This window comes from Periophthalmus magnuspinnatus, chromosome 12, assembly GCF_009829125.3.
Source record: "Periophthalmus magnuspinnatus isolate fPerMag1 chromosome 12, fPerMag1.2.pri, whole genome shotgun sequence".
NCBI classification, from domain to species: Eukaryota; Metazoa; Chordata; class Actinopteri; order Gobiiformes; family Gobiidae; genus Periophthalmus; species Periophthalmus magnuspinnatus.
Window position 1 is genome coordinate 403,663 of NC_047137.1, and position 22,620 is coordinate 426,282.

Here is a 22,620-nt window from a genome sequence, read left to right on the forward strand (position 1 = left end):
ACAGGAGCCAGTTCCTCAGCACAGTGTCTAAGAGTGGAAGGAGAGACACCGTCCGGGCCCAAGGATTTTGCTTCTTGAAAAGCTTAGTCACGTTCTGCTCCAAAACTGTGAGGGAAGTGGGGGAGGAGGAGTCCGCGGTGGGTTTGGCTGTGATGTCCATGATGGTGAAGGAGGTGGGGGAAGGGTGTGAGACCTCAAACCTTGCATAAAAGCTGTTTAACTTTTCTGCTAATTGTTTGGTGTCCACAGCAGGAGTTTATCGTTGTTAAAAGTCAGGAAGTGCACTACTAACATGCTAACTATTGCTAACTTTACTGTCACTGCAAAGCTCCTCTCTGGTCTCTGTTGGGAAAAACGCTTATAAACTCATTGTGATCAACAATGTTCAGAAGGTAATATCACATAAAGTAAGTGAAGAATAACTTTGGCCTGACAAGATCAAAATAGATGACAATGATGATCTCAAAACTATGGTAGCCTTAAAGGGACAAATCCAGTGTTTTTAATGTTTTACTTAAAAAGTGCTCTATGTAACTTTTCTAGTAGAGGGTATACTTGTCTCCATGGAGATGTCATTGCTTTACCTGATATTTTCCACAGTATGGCATTAAACCTATTATCATTTAGATAAGCAAAGTTACAGGTCAGATCTGTGGAGAGACCTTGCTCACAGTAAGAATGCATATTATTTCTAGGTCTTTTTCAGCAGTATAACTACTTGTAATTGAATAAAAACTTCCCACGTTCGAAAAAGTCATCAATTCAAGTTAACAAAAATCTTTTTATAAGACCAGATAAACTGACTGATAAATGTCTGACAATAGATAAATTTCAGAGTTGCAACACCAAAGTACATGAAAGATTTATCCAAAATATAATATGTATGTATGTCATATATTTTCATTCAAAGTCAACAGTTTTGAATCAGCGCAAATGGGAAAAGGTGTGAAACTGTAACTGTCTCTTTAGGTCATTCACAGTTACATTATGTTGAATAATCACCTCAATACACCAACCTCAGATGGTCACCTAAACTTTCACAAACTCCCTGTTTTTAAATGACCCAAATAACACTGTTATGTTTTAATACTGGGCAACTTTGAAAGCAAGCCAATACTGCAAATTGAATTATGTAGGTAACAGAACAAGTATATAGATGATACTGCAACTTATATTATGGGCTATTATTATTACTGTGTTTTATATACTAATTTAGAAATTATTTAGTTTAAAAGTATAATTAAAACATGTAAAACACTTATCCAGGGCCTGAATTAAAAACAAATTAAATAAACTTAGATTTAGTCTACTACTACAACTACTACTACTACGTCCACTGCCGCTGCTAATACTAAGATCAATACAACTATTGTAACTGCTACTGCTACTAGTATGCTGCTAATTCTAATACTACTAGTATTAGAATTAGCAGTAGTAGTAGTAGTACTACTACTACTACTACTACTACTACTACTACTACTACTACTACTACTACTACTGCTACTACTGCTATTGTTACTGCTACTGCTACTACTACTGCTACTACTACTACTACTACTACTACTACTACTACCTCTCAGATTAAGTGTAATGATAATGAGCTATACACATATTGTCTCAAATACAGAAAGAAAACTGGATTAGCTTAAAACAAAAAAGTTATTTTTTTTGGCATTCAAAATTCAAAAACTGTAAAGCTGTCCAAATTGTAACTTATTTTCCACTCTTTTGGAGCATGACAGCAATACCATTCACACTTTGACATGAAATGTCATCTGTACAAAAATGTTTGAATATTAACATTATAAAAGATTGGACTGACCATTTGCGACTGGTTCCTCGGGCTGCCATTGATGTCCTCCACTTTCTCATTGGCTGTGGGAGAGAGACACAATAAACTTAGCACTATCCCATTGTCAAAGTCTCTGTAAGGAAGTCCAATAGAGATAGACAAAGATACATGGAGCTGATTCTAACATGAGAGAGAGAGGAGAGGAGGACGAAGAGGGGAGAGTGGGAGGAGGGAGAGAAAGAGGAGGAGTATTAAAGTGTAAGTTGTCAGCTGCCTGTGGAGATTTAAGCGACAGCCAAAGATCTGGTCTCACTGTGAGTTTGGGCCAAAAGGGAGGGTCAAGTTACAGCACATCAGACATAGGAAGAGAGAGAGAAGGGATGTACTATGGCTACTACTGCTACTACTGCTGCTGCTGCTACTGCTGCTGCTACTACTACTACTACTACTACTACGACTACTACCAACACTACTACTATTACTACTACTACTACTACTACTACTACTACTACTACTACTACTACTACCAACACTACTACTGCTGCTGATGCTGCTGATACTTCTACTAGTGCTATTGCTCCAGCTACAAATGCTATTCCTACTACTGCTACTACTGCTACTACTGCTACTGCTACTAATACTACTACTACTGCTGTTGCTGCTACTACTAGTGCTATTTCTCTAGCTACAAGTGCTATTCCTACTACTGTTACTACTACTACAACTACTACTACTACTCCTAGTGTTACTCGTAATATTAATAACAATAATACTATGACTACTACTACTGCTACTACTACTACAACTACATTAGACAGGGGAAGAGAGAGAGAGAAGGGATGTACTATGGATACTACTGCTGCTACTGCTACTACTACTACTGCTGCAGCTGCTGCTACTATGAGTGCTGTTCCTCCAGCTATAAGTGCTATTCCTACTACTGCTACTACTGCTGCTGTGCGACTACTACTACGACTACTACTAATAATACTACTGCTGCTGTGGGACTACTACTACTACTACTACTACTACTACTACTACTACTACTACTACTACTACTACTACTACTACTACTACTACTACTACTACTACTACTACTACTACTACTACTACTATTGTATTGTTTTACTATTGTAACCATCGACACTATTACTACTACTGGAAAAGAGAAGGGGTGAGAGTAAGCATGGCTACTACAACTGCTGCTACTTTTAATGTATTACCACAAGTACTGCTATTGCTACCACTGCTGCCACCACACTGCCACTACTACTACTGCTATGATTCTGTTATTGCTACCACTATTTACTACTATTCTACTACAACTACAACTACAGTACTAGTATTTAAAGAGAAGGCAACTGGACATTAAATAAAGCTTTATGCCTATTTTAACAGTAATGTTATTAGGTCACAATTGTGTCTTCTTAGCACATATTTGGAGTATGCAACCATCCTAATTTGTGACTTATTATGTGTCTACATATTTCCTGTTTATTTGACTAATGTTTTGAAGTAACATTGGGGTTGGTAGTAGTAGCAGCATATTTGTTGGATACTTTTACTTCATAGATACCCTGGGAAAGTATTTTGAATTGGAGATATATTTTTTCCAAGAAGAGAACTGGTGTTCTCTGTAAAACTGCCCAAACATCTAAAAATTTAGTTTGTTTAGTAAGAGCAGCACAAAGTGGAGCTTTGTTTAAATGTCAGAAATGTACACTTTTATGAACAATGCAGTATAAACCAGTGAACCAGAGGCAGAGGGTCATTTTTTTTTTTTTTTTTTTTTTTCAAAAAACATATATTACTATATTACATCATTGCATATTCAAGACATAGTATTTAGTTTTGAATTGTTAGTTGCTATGGCAACAGTGCTAGATTTTTACCACCCTGCAACCCATGGATAGGTTGGGTTCATGTGATGTCACAATATTTTTCTTCTAGTTTCAAACTGAGCTGGACACAGGTCAGAACTCTATGATGGAATTAACTGTTTAACTGTCATATTTCAGATGTGTTGACCTGGTTTATGGTTAATATCTCTGTAATTACTGGGCCTATTCACATGAAACAAAAATTGGCACAAAGTTCAGCGCCTTCTCTGTCAGTATAAATAAACAAATGTGAAACAGCTTTGGAAAGTGGAGCCATTATTCAACTCTAAAGATGTGATTGTCATCAGTTAAAAGGACTTTGAGCCATAAAATAAAAAATTTTGTGGAGCCAGTGCCAAAAATTTATGATACGGTTCAACATTTGATTTAAATTTTGGATATTTCTATTCGATATTTCTAAAACAGTGAATCTTTCCTGTCGTCTACTTGAAATAATCAACAAAGAAGAAGGTGACTGCAGCCTATTGTGAAAACATAAAACCTAAAGTTGTTCTGTCCCTCTCCTCTGGTTAGCATGTTTCTGTGGGGTTTCTTTAGTCAAGGCCTTTTCACCACAAAAACACTGAGATTTGGCCCAGATTGAGGAAAAAATTTGACCGCCTGAGTGCAGAGAGGGTCGGTGCACGAGTGGTCTGCTCAGGTGACTGCAGCACTGTGTGGGTAATTAAAGATGCACTATGTCACTTGTCACTATGTCACTGACATAGTACAGTCCTGCTGCAGTATTCCGTTTCATATCTCACTGTTGTAAACAGTTTATAGAGATGTAAATGTGTTATGAGGGTACTATATTTTTATCATTTAAAAGCAACATAGGTTTATTTTATTTTCACTGGGGTTTAGTCAATAAAGACGATTGGACTTATATCTTTAAGCCCCTGAAATGTTATATTTAAACTTTATTTATTTATTTTTTACAACTATCCTTAAGATGGTCGGCCAGATGTCTCTTCCCTATGGTGATGATCCAGACTCTATCTTTTCTGATTGCTTGTTTTCTAGGAGACAGTATAACTTTGTCTGGCATGTTGCACAGTATGGCATTAAATTAACATATCTATCTTGCATCTTTTTAATTAAATGTTTATCGCTCAAAAATAGCTTGAAAAACATGCACTTTTACTGTGAGTGGACATTTCACATTTCTATGTGGCCTCTTCACAGATCTGACCTGTAACTTGGCTTGGTTGTAGTACAGTAATCCCATTCCCCACTAGAAAACTTACATAGTGCAGCTTTAAAGAATCTACCTAAAGGTCAACATATCTTTCAGAAGTCTTTTCAATATTGTTCTGTAATCACATATAGTGCTTTTGTAGTGTGTTTTGGCTTAACATCACTGTCTTGTCTGTGTAGACTAGAGGGAGTTGCTAAATGCATTTTAATAAAGGATTTGCTCATTTCTCACCTATGATCTGTATGATTTGAGCCAGCAGCACTCCATCGGTCACGTCTTGGCTCAGGTCCTTGATAAGACGAGGGCAGCCAGATTTAGCCAGGTAGTGATTGGCCCAGTCTGTGTAGATCTGAAACAGAAGAGAGAGAAGAGAGAGAGAGAATAGAGAGAACACAGTAAGTAATCATGATAATAATGATAATGCGTTAGATTTACATATTGCCTTTCAAGACATCCAAAGAGCTTTATATTGCATTATTCGGTCACTGCATTTTCAGTGGTGGTAAAATAATGGCACAACAGTATATAGGCATAAAAAATTGATATAAAAAATGAATGTTGCTAAAATGCAGATTTGTAATATAGTGAGCTCTTGGGTCTAGTCACTAATAGAAATGATAAGCTTCAACATTTGTGCATTTACATGATCACATTCTACCACACACTACTCCAGCTATCCTGGGGTACACAAGTACAGTTTCTATTAGAGCCCCTGCAGCACCTGGTATTCCCTGTGGTATCCAATCCAAAATATATGACCTGGCCCAACCCAGCTTAGCTTCAGAGACTAGAAGGATAAGTTATGGTCACAGCAATTTGACAATATATTTAAATGGTGCTAGATCATGAGCTATAGTGGAATGGAAATGATGCTGTATTTACCATGGTAATTTGCAAACCTCTGTTGCTATATACTCTTAAACTAAAAAAAAAAGAAAAAAAAAGAAAAAAGTTTTACATTCATATTTTAAAGTGTAAGTTGGGATAAGGGTAAAGGTTACACCATTCTCCTAATTGGAGTAGCTGTAAAATCATTATATTATTGAATATCGCATTAATCCTTAGCCTAATTGAGCTGTATGTTATCTGCTGATACTTAAACAGAAACAGCTGCCTTGGATCAGACCTCATTTCTCATTCCATCTATAGGTTTAAGTCCTCCTCTGTCTCAGTCTCTCTGAGCTCCAGAGAAAGTGATACTACTGCTTGGTCCAGCATTGACAGACACATCACAACAGCTGCTGAGGTCTGCAGAGGTACAAAGAGGTACAAAGAGTTGACTTCACTGTTGAAGGAAGTAAGAGGGTTTCCAGCAGATGGTTCACTACATTGGATTGTTTTGAATCACACAATAACATATTGCGAAGTTTGATATATCACTGAGATAAATATAAACAATAATATTGAAAGTAATTTATGCCATTGGCACAATATCCGAAAAGGAGATTTAAACCAAAAAAAAGGATTTTTAATGTAAAATATTGTGAAAAAAGAGCTGCAATACATGTAATGAGTCACTGAAGTGATTAATTCTACCTTTTATGACTCAAATCTCATCATGTATCCAAAAAATAACCCCAAATTTCCCAGTAGTGCAAAGAAAAAGTACACAAGATAGATGTTGATCCCAAAAAATATTGTTCCAGCTTTTATATATTGAACGATAAATCGATATAGTAATTATTATGACCGACCTAATCACTCATGAAACATTTTAATGTACACCTTAAGTGTCTATGTACACTAGTGTATGAATGTGGGATTGAAGGTGATAAAGTGCACATTTCACTAGACCAGTGCTTCTCAATTATTTTCTATCATGCCCCCCCCAAAAAAATAAAATAAAATAAAATAAATGAAATGATATAATGAAATTTAACTAAATATCAAATAAAATTCAAATTAAATAAATATCAAAATAATACATTAAAATTAAATAAATATCAAATTAAAACAAGTAATTTAGCAATTTGGTACACCACCTTACATGATGCTCAGTGCTTGCTGCTTTAAGTGACATTTACAAAGCGGAATGATTGTTGGCAATATTTGGCACATTTATGCTGAAAAAACTCCAGCATCTTATCAGCGTGACTGAGGTGTAATGAGGTGGCGCCTTAACTTATTTGGCTTCATACTGTCCACCCCCCCCCCCCCCCCCCCTAACTCTAAATCTTATCTTTTAATCCCAGGTGCTTAGTCTCCATGTGCCAAAGTAGTTTTGAAGGTTTCATTGTCTCATTTGCTCTTCCTGCATATTATGCAGAGCCGACTCTGCGTGTGAGAGTCATCTGTAGCGACAAACCCATTATTTAAGTAGGACTCCTGGTATTGTCTGTTAAAATTAGCTTTCTTTTTCTTGAAGGTCGTAGGCTCCTCTTCTGGCTCATCAGTTGGCCATTTCCCCTCTCCAAAGCTCACTTTTGTTTTGGCTCATTTTCACTCGCTTGTGGCTCTACTTTTGGGCGACGTGTCTGATGTGTTATACGTGATACGTCATCGCAGATAATATACTTGCCACTACATCAAATAGATTTCTCTAGCGATTTCCTATTAGGATTTTCATTATATATTTACAGACAAACTTATAGTGCGTCATGAGGGATGGGCGAAAGTTAGAGAAGATGCAGTTGCTGATAAATTTTTTTTACTGTTTTTGTGTGGCCCGGTAGCAAATGCGTAACGGACCGCAGTGGTCCCCAGTCCGGTGGTTGGGGACCACTGATTTAGGTAACTCAGCCAAGGTATGCTACACTATATACTGCATATACTGAATAATCAGGCCACTTGCAATCTGATATTTTTCTAATATATATTTTATACACATTGTGCAGGTAAAAAGTACCTTCAGTATACTCATATCTGGAGCCTGAGTTTCACTGCTCACTGTGGATTTGCCTTTTAGCGAGAACTTCTTTGACAATTTTACACTTTTACCGTTTACGTCAAGGCGCTTCCTCTCAGGTTCTGTTCCTGATATATAACAACTTGAACAAGAACAGCCTCCTCCTTTCTCTCTTTCCATCCTTCCCTCTCTCTTTCTCTCTTCCTTCTCTTCTTCTTACCCTCTCTCTCTTCATTCTCTCTCTCTCTTCAGTCTTCTCTCTCTCTCTGTGCCTCGACAGCCTTAAAGGAACGTGCATGCTCCCTCAGGACTGAACAGGGAGTTTAGGTAGTCCAAATACAGTCCTGTGTCATCCCATATAAAGACACTCAGCTACTGCTGCATGAGAGGAGAGGGGTAAGAGTGAGGGGCAGAGAGAGAAAGAGGGAGGGACAGAGAGACAGGGGAAAAAAGGAAGGGAAAGAAAGAGAGAGAGAAAGCGAGAGAGGTAACAGTGTGAGGTTGAACAAGAAGGGAGGGATCCAATGTAGTAACAGGCTCTTTTTCAGTGAAAAGTTGAAATAAGCACAGCTCACAGACTCTGCAGAGTTCAATGTAAGAAGTGGAGATTTTGACAAAATTACCTGATTACTAGTAACTAGTTTGAGATAATAAAAGTGATATTCGAAGACTGTCAGTAGTAGTAGTTTAAATAGCATCTTGAATTAAACTGGTCTGTGCTCTTACAGTTTTTAAAAATGTACTACAGTCACAACTGAACCTGGGTCACCAGAGCCTTAACCTACAGATAGAGGACATTCTCAGTATATGGACAGGCTATGCCTCACGTGAAAGCTCAGAATCTCCAGAATTCACTCGCTGATCTGCAGAGGCTGCACTGATTTATCATTGCTTGCTGGTGCTGCGGTTTAGTTAGTGACCTGATCAGAGTCCTTTAAGGTTTAAAGAAACTGGACATCAGCATTGAAACTGGCTCATTGCTTGACCGGATAATGGGAAGACAGTGAGGTTCCACTTATGATATTTAAAATAAAAATCTTACATAGAGCTCCTTTAATCCACCAGAAAAGCTGTTGACAAATGTGTGGTGACTGTGGAGTGTGGATAGACAAACCAAATGACCCATTTCTTTCAGCTGGAGACAAACAAGGAGACAGAGGAGACAGAGGAGGTAGAGGAGAAGACAGTCGAGGAGATAGAGGAGGAGACATAGGAGACAGAGGGGGAGACAGAGAAGACAGACAAGACAGAGGAGGAAACAGAGTGAGAAACAGAGGGGGAGACAGAGAAGACAGAGGAGGAGACAGAGTGAGAGACAGAGGGGGAGACAGAGGAGAAGATAGAGGAGAGAGAGAGAGAAATGGGGAGAGGAGAAGAAGCTTTGTTTTGTTAAAGAAATTTTAAACTGTCAGAAAAATGCCTTCTTGCATAAATTGTCTCTGTATTTTGGATAGAATTCTCCATGTTGATGACACAGGCAGAGGGATTCTGTAAGTCAGAGCTACTTCTTGTATTTTTGTACTTTTCTCTTGTACTTTTTTTTTTCTACAAACTGCCACTTAACTGATGTAAAACTATGATAAATATTTACCACTGGTACTATCCACAAAAACCAAGCATCAGAAATAGAAAAAACATGAAAACCTGTCTCATACACTTTAAGCAGTCTATCCTCTCTGAGTCTACATTATAAACTTTCTAAAACTGATACCTTGCAAAGAGCTGAGCAGAGCAGAGCGGTGGTGCTGGAGGAGGCATAGACCCAGAGGAGGCATTGGATTTGCGGCCGAAATGACCAGCTGTCAGGGCATCTGGTATATCTGTGTGCAGCTCATCTGCCCTAAACATCAGTTTACATCAAATGCACTCAATTGTTCACAATTTAAAGAAGAAGGATATTTTGCTTGTGTCTGCTGTATAGTTATAATCTATGACACCTGCAGATCATTATGTTATAATTTACAGATTTTAATTTGCAATTTTAATCCAAAACAACTTAATAAAACAAACAAGTCCACTAACTTCCAGGTTAGAAAACTGTGGTGCCCAGTGGGAGCTGAGATCGCCGTAAACGTCATCACAACAAAGTGACACATGCTCTTGTCCCCTTCTATGGATAGATGCACATCAAATGCATATAATACAAACTAAATACATTATTTACTGCAGTTTACAGTTACCTCTATGTACACCAAGTACTTCTACCTGTACACAGAACTGAGTTGAAACTTGCCAATTAAGTTTAAAGGTGTACTATGCAACTTTGCTGGTGCTTTTCTCCATGGAGATGTTATTATTTTATCTAATTAAACTTTGCTGTCTCTCTTTTTAGCAATAAAACACATGTAATTAAACCAATGCATGCTAGATCCATTTAATGTCATATACTATGATATTCTCAGTTAAGCATAAACATCTCCATGGAGACCAACAAGTGGTGTACTCCCACCAGAAAAGTTACATAGTGCACCTTTAATACCAACATTTCAGGAAAAGCAATAACTCGTATAGTTCACAGAGGTGGGTAATACTCAGTAACTTGAGTCACTTTTTAAAGAAACTGTACTTTTCTACCAGCATACCTCTACTCCTACTCGAGTAATATTTTTATTGAAGTAACTGTACTCTTACTTGAGTAAAAGTTGTGGTTCCGCTTCCCACTGTGAGTAAGTCTAAAGTGCCAAAAGCGTTATGTTGACAATATGAAATGATTTGAATATTTGTGTTTCTTGCAGCTTCTTCAGATATAATTTAGTTTATCTCATTTTTGTGTACCAGATTTTGTGCATTACTTCAGGTTTTGTCCTTCAGATTACATCAACTTCAAATTATACACCAGATGCTACGCCCTGACAGTTACTCTTTAGGTTACTTTTGAGTATTAGTTAGTTTTCCAAATACTGGAGTACACTTTTTTGGCTACTCTGCACGCCTTTGATAGTGCCCTTTAACATGTAGCAAATTTCTACTTTTCTCTTAAATACTAAATACTTAATAGTAAAGCTGAGATCAACATACAAGCTCCACCAAAACAAACAACAGAACTACTTCCAAGAAACTCTTTCAATGTTCAGAGAGATGACTCTTCCAGTGCCTACACAGGGATCCGATACTTGTCCATTGCAGAATTACAATCCTTCTTTCTCCTCTCTCTCCTCTCAGCAGCAGCAGTCAAGACAATGATGCTATGTCTATAATTAGCACATAAAGTCCACCTCCTTCTCTTTCTCTGGTCCCCATGTCTTCCCTGTATCATCTAACATAGCTTTAGAAGACCACAAAACAGGTGCCAAACATGCAGCTTACCCGAGTGGATACAGAGAGGGGGAAGTGCAGAGACAGGAGTGCAGCGCAGTGAACACAGCTACGCAGGTGTAAACACACAGAGTGCAGTAGTAGCTTCAGGCCTCTAGAGGGAGCCGGCTAAACGGCTAAAAGGGGAAAGTAGGCTGAGAGCTGAGGAAAGCAGTGTTCATTCATAACACTGGGATAGAGAAGGTTGTAATGTAAGGCCTGGTATAGGAGGACAAGAAAGGAACAGATATTGATTTTACACTAAGAGAACATAGACCACGTTGCGGCATTTATTATTATGGAATTTTGAAGTTTGTTTTTGAATCTGAGATTGTATATTGGTATTTACTATTTTTTGTTCTTATTCATGTCCACTACCTGTTTTCTCAGTGGGGATTTAATGTATTTGCCTGGAATGTACCACAATATAGAATAAAACTTATCCATCTCCATGGAGAGAAGCAGGAACATCAGGCAAAGTTACAAAGCAGGTCTGTGAAGAGGGGGGGTCCACTTAAAAAAGAGAAACATCCATCTATCCATCCATTTTCTTCCACTTATCCGAAACTGGGTCGCGGGGGCAGCAGTCTAAGTAGGGACTCCCAGACGTCCCTCACTCCAGACATGTCCTCCAACTCCTCCAGTGGGACCCCAAGGTGTTCCCAGGCCAGCTGAGAGATAGTGGGTCCTGGGTCTTTCCCGGAGCTTCCTCCCGGTGGGACATGCCCGGAACACCTCCCTAGGGAGGTGTCCAGGAGGCATCCTGAGCAGATGCCGACCCCACTTCAGCTGGCCCCAGTGCCTGCTGCAGGTCCTGGCTCAAAGAAGCCATCAGGACAACATCATTCGCAAACAGTAGAAATGAGATCCTGTGAATCCCAAACCAGGCCCCCTCTGGCCCCTGACTGTGCCTAGAAATTCTGTCCTTAAAAACAATGAACAGAACTGGTGACAAAGGGCAGCCCTGGTGGAGTCCAACATGCACTGGGAACAGGTCTGATTTACTGCCAGCAATGCGAACACAGCTCCTGCTCCGGTGATACAGGGACCAGACCCACCCCAGATCCACAAAGCACATGTGGACTGGTTGGGCAAACTCCCAAGAGCCCTCAAGCACCCAATGGAGAGTATAGAGCTGGTCCAGTGTTCCACGACCAGGATGAATACCCCACTGCTCCTCTTGCATTGGAGGTTCAACTATCGGATGGATTTTCCTCTCCAGTACCCTGCAACAGACCTTACCGGGAAAGCTAAAGAGTGCGAGTCCCCTGTAATTGGAACACCCCCTCCGGTCCCCCTTCTTACACAGAGGGACCACCACCCCAGTCTGCCAGTCCAGCGGTACTGTCCGCAACCGCCATGCGATGTTGCAGAGACGTGTCAGCCAAGATAGTCCCACAACATCCAGAGACTTAGGGTACTCGGGACGGTTTGACAGAATTTCTTTGAGGCTGTCCGTCCTTCTCCATGGCCTCCCTGAACTCTTGCCAACGCTGAGATTTTGGGACCGTTTTTGCTCATCAGCTGCCTCAGGAGTCCCACAAGCCAAGTTGGTGTCCACCACAGGGTTCGGGGCGTTGCTGCCACGACAAGCTCCGCAGACCTTACAACCACAAGCAGCCAGCAATAGAGTCAAAGAACATGGCCAAATCAGAATCCATGTCCCCAGCCTCCCTCAGGATCTGAGAGAAGCTCTCTCGTAGGTGAGAGTTGAAGACCCCCTGACAGTCCGGCTTCCTCCTCCAGTGGATCCAACTCACCCGAGAGTCCAAGACAGGCGGCCGGAAGTGAGATGACACGACAACAAAGTCGATCATCGATCCTGGTGCCAGGTGCACTGACACCCTTATGCTCGAACATGGTGTTCATTATGGACAAACTGTAGCTAGCATAGAAGTTCAATAACAGAACACCACTCGGGTTCAGATCAGGGAGGCCGTTCTTCCCGATCACGTTTTTACAATTGACAGAGAATACCAGCGCAGTGCTTGTGTTTATGATAGTAGCATGCTTTATTTATTTAGTTATTTGCTTGTGCTGCATTGTAATTTAAATAAAATTAACAAACACATTTAGCGACTGAACAAAGTTCAGAGCTTTTAAAAGACGTATAGCATGAAAGTGTTGGTGAAAGTGTGGCTGTGGTAAAAGTAACACAAGTCACTCAGCCGCTCTGAGGTGTGTCCTCTCTCCAGAATTATACACATCCAGCTTCACTGTTTTATCCTGCAGGTCCAATGGTGTAAAGTTTGACATATTTTGAGTCTTCTCTAAAAAGTCCTGTCCTCAAAACAATCTTCCTCTGGGGCTTTCATACATTGTCCCATACTTTAGATAAACTGAACTTCACTAACTAAAGTATTTTAGTTTGTAGAACACCCATTCAAATGTACCTCTGCTGCCTCAGCACACCAAGAGTGCACTTCAAGGGGAGTGGTCCTTCACACCGGTGTAAACACGTAGCTGTCCACACCAATGCCTGACGCAATAACAAATGTAGGCAGCACATATCTAGCTACTGGAAATAAAACACATCTATTTGTTTCATCATTATTTTCAATATAAATGTGTGGGCTCTTGGGGACCTTCTGGTGGCCTCGGGGCTCTAAGCAGCTGCTTAGTCTAGCGGGAGATCTGACACCTGCTTGTCCCTATGGACATGTGAATGTTTTGCCCAAAACGCTCCATTTTATGGGATTAAGACACTGGTCTATCTTCACAGAGATTAGTAGATGGGGCCACAAGATCAAGGTCAAATTACCAGTCACATCTGTGAAGAGGTGAACCCATGCACTCGAAGTCCCCATGGAGACAAGCAAGCCCTGCAAAATTACACAGTACAACTTTAAGTGGAAATTTTAAAATGTACTTTCCAGAGTATGTCCCATGACTTCTCAGTACTCTACTTGAGTAAATGATTTAGCTCCTTATAAGTCTATTATTTCAGCATTAGCGCCTATAATGCGTTTTTGTGAATTTTTATGGTTTGATTTTGTAAACATTCAAATATGTGTTGCTATAAGTAACGAATGTGCAGTATGTCAGATGTGTTCAGACTAAATTGGTTTGGACACGCAGAGAAGAGGGACAGTAATGCAGGACACCGAGATAGGACAATGAACACAGGCAGTTGTAAGAAAAAGAAGAGACCAAAGAGGAGATTTATAGATGTAGTTAAAGAGGAGTGGAAGTTAATTAGTTTTAGAGAAGATTGAGAGGAGTGTATACAGAAGACTCTAAAACATGAAACCAAACCTCACCTTACCTGATGCATTCTGAGCATCCTATTATTCACTACTATGAATTTATAAGCATGTTTCACAACTTTTAGACCAGAGCTGAGTTTTGTTATTACAGTTATTCTAACAACAACTAGCATGCTAACAGCGCACTTCCTGATTCTTGGACTATAAAACACTTAATCCACTATGTATTGTCAGTAATTTTAACCTCAAGAGAGGTTCAAATACATGGAAAAAGTCAGGTACTGCCACTTTAAATCAGCTGACCAGCACTGCATACTTGAATCATAGACTGTATATTTAAATGGACATAGCTAGCGGTCTCCTGGCCGATTTCTTATGTTGTCTGATTTTTCCTGTTGTGTCTGATTTTTCCTGTTGTGTCTGATTTTTCTTATTGTGTCTGATTCTTCCTGTTGTTTTGTTTTTTGTGTCTTGGCGGCACGGTGACTGAGTGCCATCACTCATGTCTCACAGCAAGAAGGTTGGTTCGATCCCCGGGTCACCAGGCCTTTCTGTGTGGAGTTTTTCATGTTTCTCCCCGTGTCTGGATGGGTTTCCTCCGGGTACTCCGGTTTCCCCCATCAACCAAAACATGAACGCCCTTCGAGACAACTGTTGTTGTGATTTTGGGCGTTACAAAAATAAATGAATTGAATTGAATTGAAAATTGAATAGCTAACCGGCTAGTCGCTGCATTCTAAATAGGAAGTTAGCATGGGCACGCTTCTGGCTTCATGAACTCTGGATCCAATTCACTCCATAACTGTTGCTGTCAGGCTTGTCATTTTGCTGTTAAAATTTTCATATGAACCCACTCTACATTATTCTACTGTTTTTATTTCACTATTGTGTCCATAACTCATGATATAAACATTAATAACAGACAAATCAGGCACCTTCTTTCGACATGGTTGCTCCTGCAAGAGTTAGCCACAGGTTGGATGGACAGTGTTCCCTTCTAAACTAGTGGGGCGGGCAAGACGGTGGCGTTACTTTCAACAACCATCCAGATTGACTCTTTGATTGCTATGATACTTGCAGTCGGAATGCCAAATATGGAACTCGGTTGCAAATTCGCCCCTATAACTGCTAGCCTTGATGAATTTCATTTGACTGGAACTAAACACTATGGGTGACGTCATACTCACTAAGTCCACTTCTTTATACGTTGTACGGTTTCAACACACTCCATTCTGGAATTCATACAGTCATTTTGCTCAGTGGTGCATTTTTAATCGTGCAACAAAAAAGATCAATCAAAATGGCCCGCATTTCCACTCCATTTGAACAGACTACATGATCCATAGCAAACATGTCGAGCGCCTTTCTGTTTTACCGCTCGGCTGTTAATGTATAGCCTCTTTAATCAGGGCCATTGTCCAATCCAGTGCCATAAATTCTGCCTGTAACCATATAGGAAGGCTCAGAGGACATTTACATTGGTAATAAGTTTGTAGCAGGCATGTGTGTGTGTGGAGATGTGGACTAAACCGTTAACCTGGACCGGGACTATCCCACATGGATCTTAATGTGATTAGACACAACATAAAGCAGCATTATCTTAAGTAATGAGCCAGTCAAGTGAATGGGCAGTGATGGGAAGGCTAGTGACTGTGAGGAAGCAGGATTAAATGCGTTTGGGGACAGGAGAAATGAGTTACAGATCATAGTGGTGAATAATAGTAAATGTGATAGTCATTCTAATGGCCTACATAGTTTGTGCAGTGGGTTAAGTGTGCACGCACCAACAAGAAGGTAGTCAGTTCAAACCATAGACTGTATATAAAAGTGGACTGAGGCATAATGATTAGCTCCACCCAAATGAAGGCAATCAAGGTTAGCCGCTATAGCGGCTAATTTGCAGCCAGGTTCCATATTTGGAAATCCGAGAGCATGTATCAAAAAGACCCAACCAAGGACAAGGTTGTTGAAGGTACTCGCCCCTTCCCGCACGCACTGCTGGTTTGGCAGCGAGGCATAAAAGCTGTCAATTAAATACTGTCAAATACTCAAATACTGTCGTTGTGCTGCTGGGCAATACACTTCATATGCATTGCCACCAGAGAAGTGGCTGGTTGCAAAAGGAAGGGCATGTTGCAATATCAGTTTAAAGGTGCACTGTGTAACTTTTCTGATGAAGGGTCTGCAATTAGCTTGTTTCCATGGAGATGCTATTGTATTGGAATGTGGTACAGTAGGGCATTAAATAAATCAATTTAAATATTTGTGTTTTTATTGCTTGAAAATACTTTGTAAAGGACTTCCGGGTGGGCAACGAGAGAGATTGCAGCCTAATTCTTTTCTCTTGCCAGTATATAGCAATAAACCACTTTCAGCAACTAAGATAACTGAATTCAACAACTAAAAAGCGGAATGAGTGAGGGAGACAAACAAGAAGGATGACTAACTCAAAGTGCCTGAAACAAAGCACTGGAACAAGGACTGGAAAGTGAGGAAACATGGCATGCACCGAAGCTAACATGCGAGCAGCTAATGCCCCAGCGGGGCAGGAGATACTACCAGGACTAGTAACAATACTGGAAGATTTAAAGCAGGAAATAAAAAACGGTTTTGCCTCATTTAAAGAAGAAGTGAAGGCTGATATTAAAAACAAGTTTGATGCATTCAGAGCTGGATTTACCTGCGGGGACCCAGCTCAAGATTCAACGCGCACATAGGGCTTTAGCTGAAACACCGACTCACAGAGCGACACCACGGTCTATGATTGTGAACTTTCTCCAGTTTGACACGAAGGAGTTGATTCTCACGAAAGCTTGGCAGAAGCATTTGAAAATAGATGGAAAACCAATATTCTTTGATCACGATGATGCCCATGATGCGGTTATGCTTACGGAGGCATAAAGAAGATGCAAAAAGAAAACCGGGTTAAATTTCAGACACCAATGACGAAGATTAAAATTCACTGGATGGATGGGACCAGAACATATGGAAATCCACAAGATGCAGCTGAAGAAATGAGGAAAAGGGGTCTCGATGTGACGACTGCATTTACAGAGAGGGATGACAAGGTGCAGCAGAGGATTCAACAGGCCTTTTCATGGGTGCGCATGCAGACACGGAATACACGGAGCAGATCTCCAGGACAGAAAGCGAGAGAGAGGCTACAGGAGTTTCAAAGGTAAAACACAAAAGTTTTGAAGGGAGGTAACTGCTAAAAGAGAAATAAATAAATAAATACACTTAAATATTAAATAATAAATAAAATAATAATTAGTACTAAATTAATTGGTATTTGCCTACTAAGATAATTTCATATAAACAAATTGTAAAACTATTGGACAAATTTACCTATATAAACACAACTAAAACTGATAAGCATGTAGACCTTTGGCAGTGTGCTTCTCTTTAAAAAATGTTCTACGAAAATAACTATGCTGGTAAGGAAGAATTAAAATTAGTTGGACATACTGTAATAGAATGAAAGGGAGACTGTTTGAGTCATCACCTACATCTACAGAGGGGCCCTTCTTTTGTGGGAGGCTTTACCTCTCCCCTACCAACAGGACATTGGGCCTACAGGCCCAGACTTTTGCCAGGGGGTACTGTTCTTTAATATTTTGGTTAGAGTTCATAACATTCGCTGTGTTGTTATGGTCATGATGTCAGTACGTTTTTTCTTGGTCAAAGATGTGTACCAGTAATTTAAAGATTGCCTCTTTAAACGTGAATAGCTTAAATAATCCAATTAAAAGGGGTAAACTTCTTAAAAAATTTAAGAAGGAAAAGGCAGAATAAACAATGAAGGGAAAATTTAAAAACTCAAATAAAAAATTATAAAAAAGAAAACTGTAACAGAGACACAGATGCCACAATAGTATGGGATGCTATGAAGGCAGTAATGAGAGGCAAATTGATATCACATGCAGCATATATATATATATATATATATATATATATATATATATATATATATATATATATATAGAGAGAGAGAGAGAGAGAGAGAGAGAGAGAGAGAGAGAGAGAGAGAGAGAGAGAGAGAGAGAGAGAGAGAGAGAGAGAGAGAGAGAGAGAGAGAGAGAGAGAGAGAGAGAGAGAGAGAGAGAGAGATAGATAGATAGATAGATAGATTTTTTTTTTTTTTTTTTTTTTTTGAAGAACACCCAGTGACAGAGAAAAACATACAATATTTACAGCTTACTATTTACAGAGAAAGGTTTGGCATTTGGTGTGTGTATCTGTCTTGGTTTTCTTTGTAAATATGTGTGTGAGTGTGTGTGTGGAGAAAAAATAATACTGACTGAGGAGAGAGAAAAAAATAATACTAATAACAATAATAATAATAGTAGTAAAAATAACAATAACAGGTTTTATTGTTGCTGTCATACTCAGTGATCAATGATGCTGGTCAATATTACTCAATGTTAGTTTTGTGGTCCTCATGGTGGTATTTGTTATTTAGATTGAAATGTATAATGTGTGTGTGTGCGTGTCCTGTACAATGCATTAAAAGAGGCAAGGTCTTGGTGAGCCCGCACTCAAGGGGCAGTACCCCCTAGGAACAGGCCCATTCCTTGCTAGTCCTAATCTTTTTATGTATTTGTTGTTAACTATTATTATTATTATTATTATTATTATTATTATTATTATTATTATTATTATTATTATTATTATTATTATTATTATTATTATTATTATCAATGAATAATTAATTTAGCATTGATAATAATTATTATTGTGTATTCATATTTATATATATTCTATATATTTGTATTTAAAATTTTGAGAATTTGTTGACATCTCTAACTATCGCCAAGAAAATAATTCTACAAAAACACTCAATAAACATCAAATACTAACTAACTCTCTCATCCATCACATTTCAACCTCTCAAATGACAGCATACTTTGAGGATGACATACCGTCTTTCATGGGAACCTGGACACCATTCATAAACCACTTTAATATTGTTTTCAATCAGTCATCAATATCAACAACATAAACTCCATCATTAGACTATTATAACACCATTAACATAATTATTTAATGAGAACGCAACGCACATTCCTATACACACCCCCATTCCTACAAAGACACACACACGCCACACACACACACGACATTATCTAAACTATATTACAATAATTGCAATCATACCACCACTACTGTTATTATTCCCTTATTCATTAACTAATTTATTTATTGAATTAATTTGTGGTTCTGATGGAGATAAATAAATGGATGAATATAAACACATATATTAAATATTAAAATAAATAACATGAATTATTAAATATAAATTTTACATGCAGCATATATTAAAAAAATAAAACTTTCAGACTTTCAAACTGCCACAGAGGAATTAGAAAAATTTGAAAAACTATACAAGAAATATAACAATCCAGAAATATTTAATAAGATCAAAGAAAAAAGGAAGAAAATTGATAATATGTTACAGAGTGGAAAAAAAATATTAGGTTTCTGAAACAAACATATTATGAAGGAGGATCAAAATGAACTAAATCACTTGCTAGACATTTGAGAAATAAACAACAATCTAACACGATCTACAAAATAAGAGAGCCTATAACTAAAAACTTAGTTTACAAACCAGAAGAAATTGAAAAAGCATTTGAAAAAATATGATTCTAAACTTTATTCCCAACCTAAATCAGCAGATGATGAAACAGATCTTTTTTAAACTCATTCGATTTACCAAATATAGGAGTGTCCCAAAATTCAACATGTTCGTCAATCACAGAAAAAGAATTAGAAAGTACAATAAAATGAATCAAATCCAACAAGACCCCTGGGACTGATGGATTTCCAGTGGAATGGTACAGGACCTTCAAAAAAGAGCTGAAGCCATTGTTATTAGCATCGTTTAATCATACTCTGAAAATTGTATTTTACCTCCGTCATGGAGAGAAGCAATAATTATGATTATCCATAAAGAGGGCAAGAACAAAGAACACTGTGAAAGTTATAGACCAATATCAATATTAAACTGTGACTATAAAATATATACGTCAATTATATCTAATAGATTTCAAACATTTCTTTCCGATTTGAAAGATGAAGATCAGACAGGTTTTATTAGGGGACAAACCCAAGACAATATAAGAAGGACTTATAACTGAACAAGTACAGCAAACAAAAGCACACTTCTTTTGAGTCTAGATGCCCAAGTACATTGCAAAGTGGGACTCCAACCATCACCCTTAGATCATATTACCATATCTTAGTGGATTGATAATTTACCACTCTCACAAATGCAATTATTGTTTTATTAATTTGATGGTTGTTGGCAAAACTCCAACTGTCTCTGAAAATTGTGAAAAGTGCTTATAAACTCATTACAGTGAATAATTAGGATGCTCAGAATACATAAGGTAAGGGAGAAATAACTTTGGACCACTGCAAACTTTAAAATGAACTACTTCTATTTTTCATGTTTTTTTAGGGAATAAAAATCAGGTACAGCACCTGATTTTCCTCCAGAAAAGAAAAGCATGGGCCTAGTATGCATTATAACAACACATATTTATTTTTGATCAGCTTCAGCCACACTGTATTATTATTCTAAATGTCTGATACAGTCCATTCTTAGTGACTCTGGACTGGTGCCATATTGGAGCCCTGCCTGCCTCTTCCCTCTAGTTCAGCTCTGGCTCTGGGCAGAATAGTAACAAACCCGGACACAAAGAAGAATGGGACACTCCTGAAAAGATGCCCAAATTTTAGGTCCTCAAAATGGCTTACAGGTGCTTCTAATGGATTTGGCTGCACAACCCTGAGCACATGTCCAAGTGGGTGTGGGCCAGAAAAGCAGGCTTATCTATTGACTGAAGAGCTTTTAAAATACTATAGTGCTGTACTCAAGATTATGATATTGAGAGGCTACAGTTGATTGAGTTTGTTTAGATTACATAACAAATTTGGATTAAGGTATTAAGTAGTCCCTAAACCTGAATGATTCTGTACCCATTTTTTCTCATGTATTTGAGAAGTAAAGATATATTGTATAACCAGCTCTTGAGGTCAAAATGTGTCTAAGTATTGTTGAGTACTGTCTGCATCTAAAGCATTTTATTGTCAGATAATTGAGAAGTGCACATTAGCATCTTGTTGTTATAGCAGTTGTTAGCTTTACTGTCACCACTCTAGTCTCAGAGTTGTAAAAAGTGCTTATAAACTCATCATGTTGAAGAATGAGGATACTCAGAGTGCATAAGGTAAGTGGACCAACAAAAACTTTTTAAAATGAACTAGTTCTGCTTTTCATGTTTTTAAGAAAGTATTAGTATTTTAAAGTTTTATTTTGTAAAACCTACATTCACTCTCACTTAAAAGCAAAATAGCAAAAACTGTTAAAAGAAACCTAAAAAATGAATTCTCTAAATAGCACCAAAAGGAAATTGCCAAAATGAAATATTGTGGAAAAAATGTAAGATAACATCAAATATAGATCATAGACTATATATATAAATGGACATAGCTAACCTGCAAGCTGCCACATTCCAAAGAGAAAGTGAGCATGGCTTCCAGCTCCATTCACTCAATTACATTAGAAAATTGCTGTCCGTCTCTCTGTAACTGCTGCTATAAAGCTTGTCATTTTGGTGTTAAAATGTTCGTATTAATCATGATTCTGGTGTTTATATTTCACTATTGTGTCCTTAACTCAAGATATAAAAATTAATAACAGACAAATCAGGTGCCTTCTTTCCCTGAGGTCGCTCTCACTAGCTCTCACTCTGCTAAACCAGTGGTGCGGGCAGGAAGGGACGTTACCTGCTACAGTCTTGATCTGGATTAGCTCTTTGGTTGCTATGATACTTGCAGCTGGAATTCCACATATGGAACTCGGCTCCAAATTCGCGGCTACAACTGCTAGCCTTGATGATATGGGTGATGTCACACTCATTTAGTTCACTTCTTTGTACAGTCAATGATATAGATACAGCAATCTAATATTGAGATACCACCCCTAGAGGATTGGCATCAAATAAATGGGTAAATACATTCTTAAGAGAGTTAAAAACCTCCATTCAGTCGTCACTTCAGCTTCACAAATTGAAATATATTTTAAGATTTTATATCGATACTAAATACTTTGTCTCAGTTTTCAATTCAACAAGTCCACCCCACACTCACAACTGACATAATCTGAATTGAAATGACTGGATTATTTGATAACAAACCAAACTGTGAGTTGCCAAGTGTGTAAGTATCCCTCACCCCAGCTTCTGCCAAACCGCGCAGTCAAAATGGAGGAATGCTCAAAATTACTTAATTGTGTGATTGTAAGGCATGGGAGAAATCTGGACACAGCACCTAAGCTGAGGGAAGATTAGACCTGTCAATCATCGAGATCCAGTCAAAATGCAGAGAGGACGCAGAGC

General features: G+C 38.5%; 1 protein-coding gene across 5 annotated transcripts in view; it reads right to left on the reverse strand.

Annotated features, from left to right (window-relative positions):
• Positions 1-22,620, reverse strand: part of nav3 (neuron navigator 3) — a 460,146-nt gene that overhangs the window by 323,282 nt on the left and 114,244 nt on the right. For all 5 annotated transcript variants that reach the window (XM_055225660.1, XM_055225659.1, XM_055225658.1 and 2 more), the window contains exons 2-3: positions 5,102-5,219; positions 1,823-1,875 (exon numbers count right to left, since the gene is read on the reverse strand). In XM_055225660.1, the coding sequence (XP_055081635.1) occupies positions 1,823-1,875; positions 5,102-5,219 (171 nt within the window). The remainder of the gene's footprint in view (positions 1-1,822; positions 1,876-5,101; positions 5,220-22,620) is intronic.